The sequence below is a fragment of the Salvelinus fontinalis genome, chromosome 14, assembly GCF_029448725.1.
Source record: "Salvelinus fontinalis isolate EN_2023a chromosome 14, ASM2944872v1, whole genome shotgun sequence".
Taxonomy (NCBI): Eukaryota; Metazoa; Chordata; class Actinopteri; order Salmoniformes; family Salmonidae; genus Salvelinus; species Salvelinus fontinalis.
The window spans coordinates 36,295,474-36,308,421 of NC_074678.1; the positions used below are offsets into that span (position 1 = coordinate 36,295,474).

The window sequence follows — 12,948 nt, forward strand, 5'->3', positions numbered from 1 at the left end:
ACTAGACAATGGCCTTTCAGTCCCACAGGCTAACTGCCCTCTGTTTTCAGCATGTTCCAGCTGCTGTAGAGTAGTTCATTGTGGGGGAGATAGGGGAAGAGCTATGCTTTATATAGTGCTTCTACATCTGCATTGCTTGCTGTTTGAGGTTTTAGGCTGGGTTTCTGTATAACACTTTGACATCTGCTTATGTAAAAAGGGCTTTATAAATACATTTGATTTATTGATATTTATTTATAAGCCTTTCTGTACATCTTAATTGGCATATAGAGTTTTGTTTTGTGTTTTGATTCTATGAGTTTCCTTGTAGTCACATTCACCACCTCTAAAAGAGACTATGTGCCTAAAGTGATGAATTGATGTCTTGGCATCAATGTATTGAATATGATGTATAGGTCTATGAATGTAAAGAGGTTGAGGAAGATCTACACACACTATAGCAGTTGTGAATAACGGGTAAATACTGAAGTGGCATTCGGTCTTCTATCTAACCAGGTCTTCTCTCCACATTTCTAATCTAAGTTTCTTCAGATAAAGAGAAAGGACATGGTGGATGTTCTTCCTTAATGACCGTAGGCAGCAGGACAGGAAAGTGGACCAGCTTGCTCTGCAGTGCTGAAGGATGGGCCAGGGCCCGCAGGGGGAAGAGGAGTAGCTCCTCTCACTCTTTCTCCCTCTCTCTGCCATGGATCTGCTCTGAATTAGAGCACTCTCACTTTCCTCAGGCCATTCAGGGTGTACCCAAGGCATTCTCTGACAACTGAGGAGGAAGCATACACATGAACTAACAGGCTAGCTTATTCTGAAGTAGGCATGTACTTATTTGCATCTCCTCGTCATCTATGCATCTCAGGAGGACCACTGGTTGAGGCTGATGTACCATTAACATCAGGGAACATGGGGACGGTTATGTTGAAGGGAAATTGGGTAGGTGAGCGAGGGTAGGGGTCCTGCTCATGCTTAATCCATTCTGTAATTTTCTGTTCTTCAATCCCAAATAAATGTGTACCTGAATGGTGAGGACAACCATCCAGTGTCCTGGATTAAAGCAAGGAATGACAATGTAAATGGGTGAAATAGATAGATCTACAATGAAGAGGATTTTATCGCCATCCCTGAATTGATAATGTTTACTCCTACACACACAGAGCACCTCACTCCCAGCCATTCAGGGTTCAAGGTTCGGTCCGCCTACATAACATAAACATGTGTCCCAGGTTCCTGCGTTGCCCCATTCAGCCACTCGCTGACACCCACTCACAGGTCCCAACGATCGAGCGCTGACGTTTCCTTGTTTCTTCTCATACTCCCACTCGGTGGAGCTGTGAATCATTGTCACAGAAGTGCAGACCAACACACCATCCCCGTTGGTATCTGGTTGGATAGCCTGCCTTTCCTTTTACATGTAAAAGACTTCTCTGATTTGCATGGATGAAAAATGTGACAAACTTTGATGAGGAATTTTTATGGCATGAGGGGAATACAATGATGTGTGTATGAGAGAGATTGTTCTCTTGAGGGGTGTTTCTGTTTATCTCTGATTGGGATACATCATGTCTCTTCAGCATCTTGTTACTGACCAGCATCACTGACCATCATTTCAGAGAAAACACAGTTGATTGATTAATGTCTTCCAATCTGTACGGATACCGAGACATTTTGCTAGTAGGCTCACATACAGTACGGTTTCGAGAACACTCTCATTCAAGCCCATCTTGTTATAGCCTATATCCATTGAATAACTATTTTATTCAACCTCCCGTCAGACATGAAGTGGGTTAGTTTGATTGCTGCAATTACGCATAAATGAGGTATAGTTCTGCTTTAGTCTGAAGACTGTAATTTAATTTGCCAGTTGAGAGCAGGATGTTTCCATCTCTACGTTGTGATAGTGTAGCACTATTTGTAGAGCTGCCAAAAATCTCACTAGGTAAACGGAGCATCATATTTGCATGATGATTGGTTTATTTTCTCCCCTTTTTATAAACATAGGAAATATTTTCTGCACAACTAAGTGGGTTGCAATTTATACATTCAGGTCTGACACGCACATGGCCATTGTGGGGGCCCTGGAGGAAAGCTGCCATTTACCGCTTAGTCTGATTGGGTGGCACCCTCCACCCACAGGAAAAGGATTGACTGATTCTGGCTGGCTGAGAGAAGACCTGGCCATTCAGGTTTATAATCTGCACAGCAGGGGAACGTTACTCCATTTCCCACTGTTTGTATGTTAGGGTATATTTCTTATTTATAGGCAAAATAAAGTATGGCCTGTATCCTACATTGCAAGGAGTGTCTGTTGGAGAGCAATGTATAGTTGAACAATATTTATTTGAATTTGAATTTTTTTTTATTTGTTTTTTACTCAGTTGAGGTCTCGCCTTACTATCGAGAGTAAGAATAGTAGAATACACCAGGTGCAATGTCTACATTTGGTTGTGCATCAGCAGTTTTTCTCTTGTCAGTCCCTCAATTAGCTGACAATTACCCATGTCAATATTTAGATTGGTAGTTAGCTGGCTAGACTATCTTGTTGTAATCATGGCCAAATACCGAACAAGCATGCAGAGCACGTCATTCTCACTCCGATATCATCTCAACATTGTCACGGCCGTCAAAAGAACTGGACAAACCGCAGCGTGGTGAGCGTACATATTCCTTTTATTTAGGTGACGCCAACAAAAACAATAAACAATACAAAACAACTGTGAAGCTTAAGGGCTATGTGCCACAAACAAAGTTAACTACCCATAAAGACAGGTGGGAAAAAGGGCTGCCTAAGTATGGTTCCCAATCAGAGACAACGATAGACAGCTGTCCCTGATTGAGAACCATATCCGGTGTAACAGATGTGAAATGGCTAGCTAGTTAGCGGGTACGCGCTAGTAGCGTTTCAATCAGTTACGTCACTTGCTCTGAAACCTAAAAGTAGTGTTGCCCCTTGCTCTGCAAGGGCCGCGGCCTTTGTGGAGCGATGGGTAACGATGCTTCGTGGGTGACCGTTGTTGATGTGTGCAGAGTGTCCCTGGTTCGCGCCCGGGTCGGGGCGAGGGGACGCCATACTGTTACACCGGCCAAAACAAAGAAATACAAAACATAGAAAATAGAACATAGAATGCCCACCCCACATCACACCCTGACCTCACCAAATAGAGAAATAAAACGGCTCTCAAAGGTCAGGGCGTGACAAACATTAGCTTTAAAACAGAAACTATGTCTTTCCATAATTGTCTAGATGCTGTAGCCGTTAAGATTTCCCTTCACTGGAACCAAGGGGCCTAGCCCGAAACATGAAAAACAGTCCCAGACCATTATTCTTCCTCCACAAACTGTACAGTTGGCACTATGCATTGGGGCAGGTATCGTTCCCCTGGCATCCGCCAAACCCAGATTCTTCCGTCAGACTGCCAGATGGTGAAGAGTTATTCATCACTCCAGAGAACGTATTTCCACTGCTCCAGAGTCCAATGGTGGCGAGCTTTACGTCACTCCAGCCGACGCTTTGCATAGCGTATGGTGATCTTAGGCTTGTATGCAGCTGTTCGGCCATGGAAACCCATTTCATGAAGCTCCCGATGAACCGTTCTTGTGCTGATGTTGCTTTCAGAGGCAGTTTGGAACTCTGTAGTGAGTGTTGAAACCAGACAGACTACTCGCTTCAGCACCCGGTGGCCCCGTTTTGTGAGCTTGTGTGGCCTACCACTTTGCGGCTGAGACATTTTTGCTCCTAGACAATAACAGTACTTAAGGTTGACCGGGGCAGCTCTAGCAGGTCATACATTTGACAAACTGACTTGTTGGAAAGGTGGCATCCTATGATGGTGCCACGTTGAATGTCTCTGAGCTCTTCAGTAAGGCCATTCTACTGCCAATGTTTGTCTATGAAGACTGCATGGCTTTTGTACTCGATTGTATACACCTGTCAGCAACAGATGTGGGGGAAATAGCTAAATCCACTCATTTGAAGGGTGTGTCCACATACTGTTGGAGAGGAATGTTTATTTGAAAACAGTATGTGTGCATTATGCTTCATCATAAAACGAATTATGCAACCTGTAGGCTAGTTGATTGTCCTCTTCTCAGTATTGGATATAGCCTCTCTATAACGTGCTTATTGACAGGTAGCATTAGTTCATTAGCTATGGGGTATAGTCTACCACAGGATGGCGATACAATACTCGTTATTGTTTAATAGTGCCCACTTATACATTTTGTAGACGGTGGGGGTCGCCAATCGTCCGGGGTAGCCTACAGTAGCGCGCCGGGGCCTGGCTTCATGTGCGTACCTTTCCCGTCTGCTCTCTCTCACTCAGATGGGAGCGACAAAAACACAGACGCCCACCTATCACTGCCTCCACTCACTTTCTATCACAGCTACTCAAGATGGCGGCAGCTTCCTCCATCCAGCCGCCGACCGTTCACTCTTTGAACCAGGAAAGTGCAAATTTCCCGGATTCTGACAGCCCGGAGAGCCGGCAGGATGAGGACGCAGCATCCGAGGGGACCAGTCTCAGAGACTTACCCGATTTGGAACCGGAGGAAATTGAGAAGAGGCTAGAGAAAACTCGCCGCGAGCTGAGCAACAGGAGGAAAATCCTCATTAAAAACCTTCCACAAGATACAACCAACCAGGTAGCCTACACTTTTCTGTATTCTGACAGATGGAGTGAAAGTTGTTTTGTTGCGCTACTCTTGCGGCTCTCTGGAATATTAAAATAATTTCAGGTGTTCTAATATGCAATACTTTGCTATACTTATGTGTAGTTCATTTGGACCAAAACGAATATTGGGCCTAATTAACTTAAACGGTTTGAGAAATCCCTTAATTTTGCTGCGAGTATTGTCGAGGCTCTGCGACCTGCCACTCTCATTCGATATCCACATTACTGTTAAATAGTAGAAGTTTGTAATGCATCAGTCTAAAACCTACAAAGACAGTTATACAATGGAAATGCTGAAAGGCATTTAACTATGGACGCGCACCGGGCTTGTTATATTTTGTTGTTACAATGTAGCGAGGAAAGATATCAGACAGTGGCCTCGAGTTTGTTAATCATTTCTACAATGTGACCAATGCACACAAATATTTGCCAGTAGCTTACAATTGAGCAAATAGAAGCGAAGCCAAGAGCAGTGTTATGCGTTTATCTGCGTAGACATCCACTTCACATGAAACTTTTTAGTTTGTCTGATATGGGCTATTTGGTTTACATTTTGCGACATGACAACCAAATCGAGCATTACGATATGTTATTCCTGATTACGCAGTACGACCATATCATAATACTACAACGATCCAATATACAGTATATTAAGTTATAAGGGAATTTCATTGCACGTCAAGCCATTGATTTTAAAACACACACACATAGTCTGTGCACCACAGTTCCCATGTGAGTAAGTGGGTCCCCCCCAGTATAGTAGGAGCCTGACTAGCCCCATTTTAATGGTGTCCTTGTCCAGGTTGGATGTTGTCAGATCTATAGCCCTGCTGATACCCCTCAGATGAACGGGAAGGGGATGGAGAGAGGTAGGGAGAGAAGATATAGCAGAAAAGCAGGTTGAGAGAGAGCTGATGGAGGTTGATGGAGGATACAGTGCATTCGGAAAGTATTCAGACCCTCGACTTTCTCCACATGTTGTTACATTACAGCCGTGTTCTAAAATTGATTACATTGTTTTTTCACCTCATAAGTCTACACACAATAACCCATAATGACAAAGCAAATACAGGTTTTTAGACATTTGCAAATGTATTACAAATCAAAAATGGAAATATCACATTTACATAAGTATTCAGACACTTTACTCAGTACTATGTTGAAGCACCGTTGGCAGCGATTACAGCCTGGAGTCTTCGTAGGGTATGAAGCTACAAGCTTGCCACACCTGTCTTTGGGGAGTTTCTCCCATTCTTCTCTGCAGATCCTCTCAAGCTCTGTCAGGTTGGATGGGGAGCGTTGCTGCACAGCTATTTTCACGTCTCCAGTGACGTTCGATTGGGTTCAAATCCGGCCTCTGGCTGGGCCACTCAACAACATTCAGAGACTTGTCCCGAAGCCACTCCTGTGTTGTCTTGGCTGATGGCTTATTGTCGTTGTCCTGTTGGAAGGTAAACCTTCGCCCAGTCTGAGGTCCTGAGCGCTATGGAGCAGGTTTCCATCAAGGATCTCTCTGTACTTTGCTCCATTCATCTTTCCCTCAATCCTGACTAGTCTCCCAGTCCCTGCCACTGAAAAACATCTCCACAACATGATGCTGCCACCACCATGCTTCATCGTAGGGGTGGTGCCAGGATTCCTCCAGACATGACGCTCGGCAATTCAGGCCAAGGAGTTCAATGTTGGTTTCATCAGATCAGAGAATCTTGTTTCTCATGGTCTGAGAGTCCTTTAGGTGCCTTTTGGCAAACTCCAAGTGGGCTGTCATGTGCTTTTTACTGGCTTCCGTCTAGCCACTCTACCATAAAAGCCTGATTGGTGGAGTGCTGCAGAGATGGTTGTCCTTCTAGAAGTTTCTCCCATCTCCACAGAGGAACTCTGGAGCTCTGTCAGAGTGACCATCAGGTTCTTGGTCACCTCTCTAACCAAGGCCCTTCTCAGTCAATTGCTCAGTTTGGCCGGTTGGCCAGCTTGAGGAAGAGTCTAGGTGGTTCCAAACTTCTTCCATTTAAGAATGGTGGAGGCCACTGTGTTCTTGGGGACCTTCAATGTTGCAGACATTTTTTGGTACCCTTCCCCAGATCTGTGCCTCGACACAATCCTGTCTCGGCGCTATACGGACAATTTCCCTTCAACCTCATGACTTGGTTTTTACTCTGACATGTACTGTCAACTGTGGGACCTTATATAGACAGGTGTGTGTGCCTTTCCAAATCATGTCCAACCAATTGAATTTACCACAGGTGGACTCCAATCAAGTTGTAGAAACATCTCAAGGATGATCAACAGAAACAGGATGCACCAGAGCTCAATTTCGAGTCTCATAACAAAGGGTCTGAATACTTATGTAAATAGGGTATTTATGTTTTTTATTTTTAATACATTTGCAAAAAAATCTGTACCTGTTTTCACTTTGTTATTATATGGGGTATTATGTGCAGATTGATGAGGAAATGGTTTTATGAAATCATTTTTAGAATAAGGTTGTAATGTAACAAAATGTGGAAAAAGGGAAGGGGTCTGAATACTTTCCGAATGCACTATATAGATGGTTTCTGTTCCGTCAACCAGTCCTCTCTTACAAAAGAGATTTCATCTCCGTGAGACTAACCTGGATAAATAAAGGTGGGGCAGATGAGAGTGGGGCAGAATACAGGGTGGGGGTGGGGGGGGTTAAGGGGTGAGGTGGGAGGGGTGGGGAGGATGAGGTGTCAAACTACCCACTCACCTCCTGCTGTCAGCTAAGTTGTTCAATTATTTAGAGCCTCTCTGGAACAGGTGAGACTCATGCAGGTGGTGTGTATGTCACCCTCTTTACCCAGCCCTCTCCTGGATAGCACTGCTGCATGTGTCAGTAGCAGATGTTGTCAAATCTGCCCCTCAAAGAACAATACACACTCTTCATCACCACCTTGCACACACAACACACACTCAATATCACATGCACAAACATACACAAAACCCCACGCACAAACAAACACAAACGCAAGCCTGCATACAAATCCATTATTTCGAAGAGGTCATTATTAGTATTGATATAATGGGTATCCTACTCCCTGAGTAGCTCCCTAAGAGGACTGAAATAGCTGACAGGGAGCTGAGTGGTGCAGCATGCCTGACTCTGAGCCTGGGTGTAGATGCTGTCTGTTGTAGAGCTGGCTGACTGTTGTAGATCTAGCTGCCTGGCTGACTGTTGTAGAGCTAGCTGCCTGGCTGACTGTTGTAGAGCTAGCTGCCTGGCTGACTGTTGTAGAGCTAGCTGCCTGTCTAGCTGCCTGGCTGACTGTTGTAGAGCTAGCTGCCTGGCTGACTGTTGTAGAGCTAGCTGCCTGTCTAGCTGCCTGGCTGACTGTTGTAGAGCTAGCTGCCTGGCTGACTGTTGTAGAGCTAGCTGCCTGGCTGGCTGTTGTAGAGCTAGCTGCCTGGCTGACTGTTGTAGAGCTAGCTGCCTGTCTAGCTGCCTGGCTGACTGTTGTAGAGCTAGCTGCCTAGCTGACTGTTGTAGAGCTAGCTGCCTGGCTGACTGTTGTAGAGCTATGTGCCTGGCTGACTGTTGTAGAGCTAGCTGCCTGTTTGGCTGTTGTAGAGCTAGCTGCCTGGCTAGCTGCCAGGCTGACTGTTATAGAGCTAGCTGCCTGGCTGACTGTTGTAGAGCTAGCTGCCTGGCTGACTATTGTAGAACTAGCTGCCTGGCTGACTGTTGTAGAGCTAGCTGCCTGGCTGACTGTTGTAGAGCTAGTTGCCTGGCTGACTGTTGTAGAGCTAGCTGCATGGCTGACTGTTGTAGAGCTAGCTGCCTGGCTGACTGTTGTAGAGCTAGCTGCCTGGCTGACTGTTGTAGAGCTAGCTGCCTGGCTGACTGTTGTAGAGCTAGCTGCCTGGCTGACTGTTGTAGAGCTAGCTGCCTGGCTGACTGTTGTAGAGCTAGCTGCCTGGCTGACTGTTGTAGAGCTAGCTGCCTCCTGCTGAGGGGTGGTCATTAGAGCAGCATGATGCCTGGTTACACACTGTGGTGGAGCACAGCCTCTATTCACACAGTTACCTTTACCACACGCCCACACGCCCACTCACCACATGCCCACAGATCATGTGGGGGTGTGGTCCTGTGTGGCTCAGTTGGTAGAGCATGGTGCTACAGAGCGTGGTGCTACAGAGCGTGGTGCTACAGAGCGTGGTGCTACAGAGCGTGGCGCTACAGAGCGTTGTGCTACAGAGCGTTGTGCTACAGAGCATGGCGCTACAGAGCGTTGTGCTACAGAGCGCTGCGCTACAGAGCGTTGTGCTACAGAGCGATTTCGCTACAGAGCGTTGTGCTACAGAGAGTGGTGCTACAGAGCGTGGCGGCGCTACAGAGCGTTGCGCTACAGAGCGTGGCGCTACAGAGCGTGGCGCTACAGAGCGTGGCGCTACAGATCGTGGCGCTACAGAGCGTGGCGCTACAGAGCGTTGTGTTACAGAGCGTGGCGCTACAGAGCGTGGCGCTACAGATCGTGGCGCTACAGATCGTGGCGCTACAGATCGTGGCGCTACAGAGCGTGGCGCTACAGAGCGTGGCGGCGCTACAGAGCGTGGCGCTACAGAGCGTGGCGCTTCAGATCGTGGAGCTACAGAGCGTGGCGCTACAGAGCGTGGCGCTACAGAGCGTGGCGCTACAGAGCGTGGCGCTACAGAGCGTGGCGCTACAGAGCGTTGCCCTGCAGAGCGTTGCCCTGCAGAGCGTTGTGCTACAGAGCGTGGTGCTACAGAGCGTGGCACTACAGAGCGTTTTGCTACAGAGCGTGGTGCTACAGAGCGTTGTGTTACAGAGCGTTGTGCTACAGAGCGTGGCGCTACAGAGCGTGGCGCTACAGAGCGTGGTGCTACAGAGCGTGGTGCTACAGAGCGTTGTGTTACAGAGCGTTGTGCTACAGATCGTGGCGCTACAGATCGTGGCGCTACAGATCGTGGCGCTACAGAGCGTGGCGGCGCTACAGAGCGTGGCGCTACAGATCGTGGCGCTACAGAGCGTGGCGCTACAGAGCGTGGTGCTACAGAGCGTGGCGCTACAGAGCGTGGTGCTACAGAGCGTGGCGCTACAGAGCGTGGCGCTACAGATCGTGGCGCTACAGAGCGTGGCGGCGCTACAGAGCGTGGCGCTACAGAGCGTGGCGCTACAGAGCGTGGCGCTACAGAGCGTGGTGCTACAGAGCGTTGTGTTACAGAGCGTTGTGTTACAGAGCGTTGTGCTACAGATCGTGGCGCTACAGATCGTGGCGCTACAGATCGTGGCGCTACAGAGCGTGGCGGCGCTACAGAGCGTGGCGCTACAGAGCGTGGCGCTTCAGATCGTGGAGCTACAGAGCGTGGAGCTACAGAGCGTGGCGCTACAGAGCGTGGCGCTACAGAGCGTGGCGCTACAGAGCGTGGCGCTACAGAGCGTGGCGCTACAGAGCGTGGCGCTACAGAGCGTTGCCCTGCAGAGCGTTGTGCTACAGAGCGTGGTGCTACAGAGCGTGGCGCTACAGAGCGTTTTGCTACAGAGCGTGGTGCTACAGAGCGTTGTGTTACAGAGCGTTGTGCTACAGAGCGTGGCGCTACAGAGCGTGGCGCTACAGAGCGTTGCGCTACAGAGCGTGGTGCTACAGAGCGTGGTGCTACAGAGCGTTGTGTTACAGAGCGTTGTGCTACAGAGCGTGGCGCTACAGAGCGTTGTGTTACAGAGCGTTGTGCTACAGAGCGTGGTGCTACAGATCGTGGCGCTACAGAGCGTTGTGTTACAGAGCGTTGTGCTACAGAGCGTGGCGCTACAGAGCGTGGCGCTACAGAGCGTGGCGCTACAGAGCGTTGCCCTGCAGAGCGTGGCGCTACAGAGCGTGGCGCTACAGAGCGTGGCGCTACAGAGCGTGGCGCTACAGAGCGTTGCCCTGCAGAGCGTTGTGCTACAGAGCGTGGTGCTACAGAGCGTGGCGCTACAGAGCGTTTTGCTACAGAGCGTGGTGCTACAGAGCGTTGTGTTACAGAGCCTGGTGCTACAGAGCGTGGCGCTACAGAGCGTGGTGCTACAGAGCGTTGCGCTACAGAGCGTGGCGCTACAGAGCGTGGCGCTACAGAGCGTGGCGCTACAGAGCATGGTGCTACAGAGCGTTGCGCTACAGAGCGTTGCGCTACAGAGCGTTGCGCTACAGAGCGTGGCGCTACAGAGCGTTGTGCTACAGAGCGTTGTGCTACAGAGCGTTGTGCTACAGAGCGTTGTGCTACAGAGCGTTGTGCTACAGAGCGTGGCGCTACAGAGCGTGGCGCTACAGAGCGTGGCGCTACAGAGCGTTGTGCTACAGAGCGTGGTGCTACAGATCGTGGCGCTACAGAGCGTTGTGTTACAGAGCGTTGTGCTACAGAGCGTGGCGGCGCTACAGAGCGTGGCGCTACAGAGCGTGGCGCTTCAGATCGTGGAGCTACAGAGCGTGGCGCTACAGAGCGTGGCGCTACAGATCGTGGCGCTACAGAGCGTGGCGGCGCTACAGAGCGTGGCGCTACAGAGCGTGGCGCTTCAGATCGTGGAGCTACAGAGCGTGGCGCTACAGAGCGTGGCGCTACAGAGCGTGGCGCTACAGAGCGTGGCGCTACAGAGCGTGGCGCTACAGAGCGTTGCCCTGCAGAGCGTTGTGCTACAGAGCGTGGTGCTACAGAGCGTGGCGCTACAGAGCGTTTTGCTACAGAGCGTGGTGCTACAGAGCGTTGTGTTACAGAGCGTTGTGCTACAGAGCGTGGCGCTACAGAGCGTGGCGCTACAGAGCGTTGCCCTGCAGAGCGTTGCCCTGCAGAGCGTTGTGCTACAGAGCGTGGTGCTACAGAGCGTGGCGCTACAGAGCGTTTTGCTACAGAGCGTGGTGCTACAGAGCGTTGTGTTACAGAGCGTTGTGCTACAGAGCGTGGCGCTACAGAGCGTGGCGCTACAGAGCGTGGTGCTACAGAGCGTGGTGCTACAGAGCGTTGTGTTACAGAGCGTTGTGCTACAGATCGTGGCGCTACAGATCGTGGCGCTACAGATCGTGGCGCTACAGAGCGTGGCGGCGCTACAGAGCGTGGCGCTACAGATCGTGGCGCTACAGAGCGTGGCGCTACAGAGCGTGGTGCTACAGAGCGTGGCGCTACAGAGCGTGGCGCTACAGAGCGTGGTGCTACAGAGCGTGGCGCTACAGAGCGTGGCGCTACAGATCGTGGCGCTACAGAGCGTGGCGGCGCTACAGAGCGTGGCGCTACAGAGCGTGGCGCTACAGAGCGTGGTGCTACAGAGCGTGGTGCTACAGAGCGTTGTGTTACAGAGCGTTGTGTTACAGAGCGTTGTGCTACAGATCGTGGCGCTACAGATCGTGGCGCTACAGATCGTGGCGCTACAGAGCGTGGCGGCGCTACAGAGCGTGGCGCTACAGAGCGTGGCGCTTCAGATCGTGGAGCTACAGAGCGTGGAGCTACAGAGCGTGGCGCTACAGAGCGTGGCGCTACAGAGCGTGGCGCTACAGAGCGTGGCGCTACAGAGCGTGGCGCTACAGAGCGTGGCGCTACAGAGCGTTGCCCTGCAGAGCGTTGCGCTACAGAGCGTGGTGCTACAGAGCGTGGCGCTACAGAGCGTTTTGCTACAGAGCGTGGTGCTACAGAGCGTTGTGTTACAGAGCGTTGTGCTACAGAGCGTGGCGCTACAGAGCGTGGCGCTACAGAGCGTGGCGCTACAGAGCGTTGCGCTACAGAGCGTGGCGCTACAGAGCGTGGTGCTACAGAGCGTTGTGTTACAGAGCGTTGTGCTACAGAGCGTGGCGCTACAGAGCGTTGTGTTACAGAGCGTTGTGCTACAGAGCGTGGTGCTACAGATCGTGGCGCTACAGAGCGTTGTGTTACAGAGCGTTGTGCTACAGAGCGTGGCGCTACAGAGCGTGGCGCTACAGAGCGTGGCGCTACAGAGCGTTGCCCTGCAGAGCGTGGCGCTACAGAGCGTGGCGCTACAGAGCGTGGCGCTACAGAGCGTGGCGCTACAGAGCGTGGCGCTACAGAGCGTTGCCCTGCAGAGCGTTGTGCTACAGAGCGTGGTGCTACAGAGCGTGGCGCTACAGAGCGTTTTGCTACAGAGCGTGGTGCTACAGAGCGTTGTGTTACAGAGCCTGGTGCTACAGAGCGTGGCGCTACAGAGCGTGGTGCTACAGAGCGTTGCGCTACAGAGCGTGGCGCTACAGAGCGTGGCGCTACAGAGCGTGGCGCTAAAGAGCATGGTGCTACAGAGCGTTGTGCTACAGAGCGTGGTGCTACAGAGCGTGGC

General features: G+C 50.5%; 1 protein-coding gene across 3 annotated transcripts in view; it reads left to right on the forward strand.

Moving 5' to 3' along the window:
* Positions 1–4,244: 4,244 nt before the first annotated feature.
* raver2 (ribonucleoprotein, PTB-binding 2) overlaps positions 4,245–12,948 on the forward strand; it is a 297,302-nt gene continuing 288,598 nt past the window's right edge. For 2 of the 3 annotated variants that reach the window (XM_055861584.1, XM_055861585.1), the window contains exon 1: positions 4,245–4,632. In XM_055861584.1, coding sequence (XP_055717559.1) covers positions 4,384–4,632 — 249 coding nt within the window. In that variant the 5' untranslated portion in view covers positions 4,245–4,383. The remainder of the gene's footprint in view (positions 4,633–12,948) is intronic. The other variant, XM_055861583.1, reaches the window with a different exon arrangement.